Source organism: Solanum verrucosum, unplaced genomic scaffold (assembly GCF_900185275.1).
Source record: "Solanum verrucosum unplaced genomic scaffold, falcon-dt-bn FXZP01000135.1, whole genome shotgun sequence".
Lineage (NCBI taxonomy): Eukaryota > Viridiplantae > Streptophyta > Magnoliopsida > Solanales > Solanaceae > Solanum > Solanum verrucosum.
In genome coordinates this window covers 150,185-158,134 of record NW_026020360.1, presented here as the reverse complement: position 1 = coordinate 158,134, position 7,950 = coordinate 150,185, and the positions used below count along the sequence as shown (strand labels likewise).

The following is a 7,950-nucleotide window of genomic DNA, read 5'->3' as shown; positions in this document are numbered from 1 at the left end:
TAATTTGGTGTTTAACCATGCTTAAATCTCTTTGCGTTACTAATACCTAGAAATTCATGGTATTAGTAAGACACTATTCAATACACAATAGAGTGTATAACTAATGCACATAGCATAGCATGAAAAAAAAATGCACCAAACAAGAGACGACTAATACAGAGAACTATTGTATGCATTATTTTTGCTAATGCACCCTCTACTAACTTCATTGTGCCAGCTCCTACTGCATTAACAAATCGAACAAATAATCTAATTCTGTGGAATTATCAACTTGTCAAAATTCATCTATATATAGACCAGAAGGGATTAATCATACTCCTCATGTAATGCAACCAATCAGAAGATCAGGCTTACACTGAACCAGCTCTCAAACTGCAAGGAATTAAACACCAGACCATCACAATTTCCTATCCAATGCTATATGAACATCTCCCAATCCACAAACTAAACTCATTTTCCCAATTTCGAACGAGCAAACTTTGGCCTATGAATGCCTTCTTTTTAAAGCCATCAAACTGCATTCATCTAAATCTATAACCAAACAGATAGTAGCTTGGAATTCATGTCAATCCATTAACTTAGTAAAAAATGTACACTCCCTCCCATAACAAAAAGTTAAGCTCTTTATTGGTAATCTTTTCCGTTCTGAGATAATTTTGTGATCATAATATCAGATACCCGCAGATCCTTCATCTTAGTAACTTGAGTTTATGGGATCATTTTCTTTCGAAATTATCACGCACTACAGCAAATTTTTAAAAGAAGAAACCACAAAGAAAGTATAGCAAAATGACACCAGATCTCAGTTTGCTGTACATAGCTCAAATTTCCTTACATCAAAAGAGGGGACACGTGTCTCTTTTCCCAATTAGAATCCAAGAGCAATGCAACCTCTAATGCTAAATTCCCTAGCCCTACATATACAAACAAGTACTAATACATAAACTCCATCTCTCCAAGAGGCATGTCAGTGCATAGGGCTTCCACATTAACTCATCCAACTGCAGGCGCTTTTGTCAACTCAAATCTGTACCATAAATAAGTTGGTGGGTAACCAAACACAGCTCTTGCAAAAAAGAAAGTATACACACCTTTAAACAGGGGACAGGGGAATATAAGATGCTCAGTTCCTAAGAGCATGACTGCCAAATAAACCACACATGGTTAGTAATAACAAGTGACATACCTTAGTAGTAAGATCCAGAACCACCACTTCCCATATAGCCACTGCCACCCATACCATGACTAGAATAAACCGAGGAGCCAACCTGAATATTCATCAGAGAAGAACAGGAACACCACAGTTATCATCAGATAAACACTAAATCTTCCAACAGATATTAACAAAGTAGAAGCATACATCACTGCCACGAGACATGTAGTCACCACCATAGCTAGACGAATACATTCCACCTACATCACTTCCACCATAGGAACCTACAAACCAAAACAGAATTAAGACAGCTTTCTCTATACATACATATAAAAACAAATGTTAAGAGAAATAACAAGATTTTGCAATGAACAAAACATACCTCCACCATAGCCCATACCCTGACGACTGCTGTATATCCCATGGGAATCTTGCCTAGAAATGGAGCTCCTGTTGCCGCCATATCCAAGATTTGATCTCCCGAGTCTACTAGTATGTACATCAGTCAAGTCAATCAATATAGTACCAAAGATTGCGAAAAAGGAAGAAAAATGACTGAACAATAATTAGAAGGCACCTGTCACCATATGCATCTCCATAATGGGAGCCACTTCCACTGCCTAATTCATAATCCAAACGAGCACGCGAATGCCGCACTCCTGCCTCAGCGTAGTGTGGATGAACATCATCCTGGCATGTACAGGAGACGCTTAATTAGTTCATATCTTCTTGGGTAAATCAGGAAAATATCTAAGCATAGTATATGGTGAAGATAACTCACCACTGCAGTGTATGGACGTTTCGAACCAGAGACAGAATCATATTCACGACCACGTCCCTCACGGTAAGATGGAGGGGGTCTTTCAAACCGTTGCCCATATCCATCATCAACATAACCTCTCCTTGCTGCAGAGTGAGTACCTCTAGGTAATTCAGGGTAACCAGAGCCACGCGAAGAATATTCATCCCTATAGGATATACGTCTGTCAGAATGAACCCTCGAAGGATACTCAGCTATTGCTCTGCTTCTAGAAGGAGAGATTTCCTCACGCCGTCCATACTCCCTCTTGAAGCTACTCTTTGGATATGAGGAAACTGCAATTTGGTCATTAGTCATCTGGTCATTTATAAAATAAGTAGAGTTGAACCAGTAGATTTTAACGAAAGACATAAATCACATCATACCAGGTGGTCTCCGGTCATATGACCTCCTGGGTGGTGAAGCCATGGATCTTCCCCTAGGAGACGAAGCCATCTCTGCTTGTCTATCTCTCAATGCTGCAGGTCGTTTGAAACCACGACCAACTACGGGAGGCATACGCGTACTAACTCTAGTCCCTCGGATAGAACGACTATATGGCGCTGTACGACCCCAAGGGGAATGGGAACCATGCATAGGCATACGCCAAGGTCGGAACTCTCCTCGTCCACCGTATTTCCCTCTACCCATATGCAGGGGTCTCGATAGTCTGGCCCTTACTTTAACCTGAAATATACAACAATAAGAACCACTCACAAAGATTCACACATACTCAGGGACACTTAAAGACAGAGAACGAACCTTGTTATCTCCTTCACCCAATTCCTCATTATTAATGCTTTTAGCACATGTAACTGCAGCCTCATGAGTGTCAAAGGTGACAAATCCAAAGTCCTTTCTCTTGGCTGAAGGCCTATTTCTGGCAAGCTCAACTTTTCTAATCTTTCCATATTCTTTAAGAAGTTCCCGCACATGGTCCTCGTTCCAGGATACAGCAAGACCATCAATAAACACTGTTTTAACCTGAACTCAAGAAATATTCCCCCACAGTCATGTCTTGATTTATCAAAAAACAAAGAAACAAGAACAACATACCCAGGGTAATCCCACAGCCACAAGTGGGGTCCGAGGAGCATGGCGTGTATGAAGACCTTACCCCTGCCTTGTGAAGGCAGAGAGGTTGTTTCCAAAAGACCCTTCGCTCAAGTAAAACCGTTCTAAGCAGTTATAGAAAGGAAATACAGTAGTGAAGAAGCTGTGATAAAAATAATAGAGAAAAGAATAGTAACAGCATACAACACAAACTGAAGCCAAGAAAAACAACAGTAAAAAATAGCAGAATAAAATAATAGAAAGTAACACTACGAGAAAAAACTAAATGCTCTACTACCTAATAACCTTCAACCCTGATCCCTGACCTCCATACCAACATGTGTGTTGTGTTCTATCTAATCACTTCTCCCCAATACTTGTTGGCCTACCTCTGACTCTCCTTATACCCACCCCACCATAGCCAACCTCTCACACCTCATCCACAGTCAAATAACGAAGGGTTGTGTAGCAATTGACTAAAAAGACTCCAAAAGCAAGCAGCAAAGACATCAGAAAAGAACCACAGAAAGAAAATAACCAAACTGCCCAGACAAAAAATTAATAAAAGGGGAGAGACAAAATTTGAACAGCTAGCACCTATCCATAAATCTAACTGATTGAAAAAGGAAAAACTAAAATACACACTGTCCTTACTTATTCTTCTTTTCTTCGCAGTAGGGATAAAAAGCAAACAATTAAAGGACAACGTAAGCAGGGATAAAAAGCAAATCACTGAATTATGTTGAAGAACATAATATAACTCTGAAGTCAACTGTGAAATATTTGGTTACCTCCAAATAAGCTAACGAGCACCAAAGCAAAAGCCTCCATTTGGCAATATACTATAACTATACTTAACCAGAGCCATAGTCCCTTTTATTAAAACATAGATATAGGTTCAGAGAGTTTACCTGTGACATGATTTCATCCCCAGGATCAATGAATGAATCCTCAAAAGAAACCTTTGCAGGCCTATCAACTCCAAATACAACATCTCTCTTCTGTAACCGCTTAAAAGCATCCATGGCCTCTGAACGTGAAGAGAACTCCAAGAAAGCAAATCCTCGATTCATTCCCTCATTATTAGTGTCTTCAACCAACGTCAAATCCTCTATATTGTCAACACCATAATGCTTCAGCTTCTCTTTTAACTGGGAGAGAAAGCAAACATCAATGACTAGTTAAGCAGCTCCTCAAAACTGAGAATCATGTATGTTGACAATATGATATGCCTAGCCTACTTACAGCTTCTTTTGTCCAGGTCTTGCATATGTTACCCAAAAACAGAGTATCATTGTCTTGACTTGGAGAGACACCACATTGTTTTCCATTGATCTGGAAATTCCATTGTCAGGAAATACCTTCTATGAGGAATTAAAATCAGTCACATAAAAACTATAAAATAAAGAAAATACCACTGGATTTTTCAGCTCAGTACAAGCTCTTTTTGCTTGTTCAACAGTGGCAAATCGCAGGAATGCAAATCCTTTATTCTTCTTTGTCTGAGAATTCATCAGAAGCCTCACTTCAGTAATCTCGCCAACTTTACTGAAGACCTTCCTGAGATCCTCCTCGGTAGCATCCTTGTCCAGGCCACCAACAAATATTTCAAATTCCTTCCGCTTACGCCTTTCTTCAACAACTTCATGATGTTCTTCCTCCTCTGCTGCATCAGCCATCTCAGCATGCTCATCTTCTTCATCACCCTCATTTTCCTCATGAACATCTTCAACATCCTCTTCCCCCATATCACCCTCTTCCTCTTCACCAACATCTGCCTCTTCAGGTTCTTCCTCTATTTCATTTCTCTCTTCCTGAACACCATCAGGTTCAATCCCAGTCTCATCATAATCAACTGTGCCATACTCTTCAGGTTCATATTCAGGGTCATTATCCTCCAAATCTAATCGCTCGCCCTTTTCATAGTGATTGACTGACTCTTTCAAATCGTCCTTCTCTGCCATGAGAAAAAAATTAACCTCCCAGGCCAGTAAATGGTGAAAATAAAATGCTCTTATCCAAGTATAACATAATCTCTTGCAAGTTGTGTAAGCTGTCAACAATGTCCAACTCTATAGAGACTTAACTGATCATCAGGAGAGAGATTAAAGTTACAAGATTTGGCAGAACAGAATATGTGCCAGCAACTGTAAGCTTTCCTTCTTCCTTCATCTCAAATTGAAGAATAAGGGACCCTTCATCCATCCCAGTTAAGCCTCACCTTTTGTCATTATTTCAGTGTTTTTGCCACAAAGGTTGTCTTGAGACCAACATGTGAGCTACTCGATGTAACGCATATGCCTCAACCATCATCTTGGAGATGCTTCACTTTCTATATGTTCCTTTTAATCGATTGAAGCTTGAAACCGCATACACACACATATATTTAATTAACTCAAAGTTAGCAGGCCATAAGATTTAAGTGATGCTCATAGCTCGCCCTCACCAACCAAGATATTATTAACACTATCCTATCAGAACCTCATTCTCTAGGGATAATATTTTTAAGGAATAATTTCAGAGACCTCCCTTGAGGTTTTGGCCTAGCTCAACCTACAGAAGCTGTTCAGCATAGTTTTTAAGGAACTCGTCCTAATCAACTGAAATTCATTTAAGGAATACAAAAAAGGGTGCAGTGATTTGTATATAACTTTGTATGACTTTTCTCTTCTATTTTTTTGCATTTCCTCCCTTTCCTTTTCTATTTGTATTTATTTATCATTCCTTCCTCTTATTTTATTGATCTTCAAAATCTAAAACCTTTTATTTTATTAATCTTCGAAATCTAAAACTCGGACATTTCGGGATGAAATCAAGTTTGCTTATCTCACTTAACAATCTAAGTAAATTGTCTTGTAACACATCCCTCCCTTGTGGTATCAAATATTACATATACTTCCCTTCTTTGACCATTGTGTGTAACAAAAGTATTTTATATTCTGAAGTAGACAAACTTACCCTTTGTATGTCAAAGTTTTATGTCTTCTTTTATAATAAGTACCTTATTTTCTTCGAGTTTATTTTATCCTTCAAAATTACTTCAATATGGAAGATTGATCATCTTTAATTTTATAATTGATAAACTAAAATCAAATTGACGAAGCAGTAAATGATCAGCTAGAGTAAAGATATTGAAGTCAAACTCATGATATTGCAGTGTGACTTTACAATATCGCAAGACAATATTGTTTTGCTTTTAAGACGATAATGGAAGATGAAATAATAAGACAATTATTACTTTTTTTTTCTCTATATAACGTTATCAAAACTTTGTTTTTTGTTTCCTTCCCGTGATTGGGTTAAAGAACCACAAAATGAAATATAATGTTTTTCATCCATAGAATACTCAATAATAGTTCAAATTGATTTAAATTCACCTTAAAATTTTAAAAGTTACTCCCTCTAATTCAATAAGAATGACATAGTTTGACTTGATGCGGAGTTTAAGAAAAAAAGACTTCTCAATTTTGTGATCCTAAATAATAGTTATGTCAAAAGTACAAAAATGTCCTTTAATCTTGTAGCCTTGAACATGCCACGTGAAAAGTTGAAATTAAATCGTTGCCAAAAAAGTAAAGAGATCATAGAAAATAGGTCATTCTTTTTTAAACGGAGGGAGTATTTAATTTGTCATGCAACAAAATATATATATGAAGAAGTGTAACAAAAGACAAACCGGTAACATTGTACTAACATTTCGTAACTTTCATCTAGCATCTATCTTGTTAAACTAATATTGTGCTTTTGCTTTAATATTTACTTTCTGGGAAAAAGAAGAAGAAAGAAACTAAAAGTTGACGTAAAAGGGGTAAACTTGTCCATTTCAGATTATAAAATAGTTTTGTTACACCTATTATCAAAGAAGGGAGGTATATGTATTATTTGAAACCACAAGGGAGGGATGTGTTATAAGCCAAAATCTCAAGCGAGTTCTCTGAATTTCTATCTCTATTTGGACCCATAAGTATTTTCTGACATTGCTCTTAATTAAGCTAAAGAACTCAGATTATATAACAATTAACATAGCAATTGTCAGCAGTTATAAGCATTTTAGAACAGGTATTAATCTAAGTTGTTTGGATTCTTTCGATGCTGCACACGTGTCGAATTCTCCGAAATGTAGCGGACAGGCGCCAATTGACATTTTTGAAGAGTCCGAGCAACATAGGTATTAATTCAATAAATTGTGTTTAAAGAGAACAGGTATTAATGCATAAACACAATTTGCATAGCTCTTGCAATACCATTAACAACTAACATGATTTCTTATCACTACTCTTATTAAAATTGACATAAGCAAAACCGTACAAAGAATTAATTCAAATTTTGCAAAATGAATACTTACTCTTCTCTGAAACCGCCCCCTTCTCCACAGCGTTCACATTCAATGCAGTTTCAGCCGGTTCCTCAGGCTCCGATTGCATGGTTTTCAGCTCAGGCTTTTCTTCAGATGTCTCCTCCACCTTCATTTCTTGTTTGAGCTCCACCGCCTTATCTACTTCCATTGGTTCCTCTACCTTAACAGGCTTTGCCTGAGACTTTGGCGTGCCACGAGGTGTACGACCACCTCTTTTGGATCCAGAACCTGAAGGCGTCTTTCTCACTGATTTTGGAGGCATAGTTTCAACAATTGATTCCTTACAAATCCAATGAAAAAACTAATGTTTTCGAGATGAATGAGAAGAACAAATAAATACTTTTTTTTTCTGCTTGAAAACCCTAGAACTGCTTTTAGTTGAGAGGCTTCGACCGGTGTTTAATGCTTTTGGTTTTAAAAATAAAAATAAAAATAAAAATAAAAATAAAAATACTGCCTTTATTTAAAAAGAATGACCTTTTTTTATGGTAATAATTTAATTTCATATTGTATCTTATTGAGTTATTGTATTGCATCGTATTGTATTATGCTAATTTTAATAAATACATGTATTTAAACAAATTGTAT

The 7,950-nt window shown here is 37.1% G+C and overlaps 1 protein-coding gene across 3 annotated transcripts; it reads right to left on the bottom strand.

The window, feature by feature from the left end:
* Window positions 1–780: 780 nt before the first annotated feature.
* Window positions 781–7,634, bottom strand: LOC125837773 (heterogeneous nuclear ribonucleoprotein Q-like). Of its 3 annotated transcripts, none has more exons than XR_007443538.1 (12): window positions 7,351–7,634; window positions 4,421–4,962; window positions 4,251–4,340; window positions 3,917–4,156; window positions 2,715–2,936; window positions 2,339–2,639; window positions 1,935–2,248; window positions 1,731–1,843; window positions 1,536–1,642; window positions 1,361–1,437; window positions 1,092–1,268; window positions 781–1,027 (listed from the first exon to the last, which is right to left on the bottom strand). XR_007443538.1 is itself a non-coding variant. In XM_049516848.1 (12 exons), exons 1-11 carry the CDS (start codon window positions 7,622–7,624, stop codon window positions 1,188–1,190), a joined length of 2,361 nt encoding a protein of 786 aa, XP_049372805.1. In that variant the 5' UTR covers window positions 7,625–7,634; the 3' UTR covers window positions 781–1,027; window position 1,187. The 3 variants fall into 3 exon arrangements, 2 of the variants coding, with proteins under 2 accessions (XP_049372805.1, XP_049372806.1); XM_049516848.1 differs by having other exon boundaries at window positions 1,187–1,268; XM_049516849.1 differs by having other exon boundaries at window positions 1,187–1,268; window positions 1,536–1,639.
* Window positions 7,635–7,950: the final 316 nt, after the last annotated feature.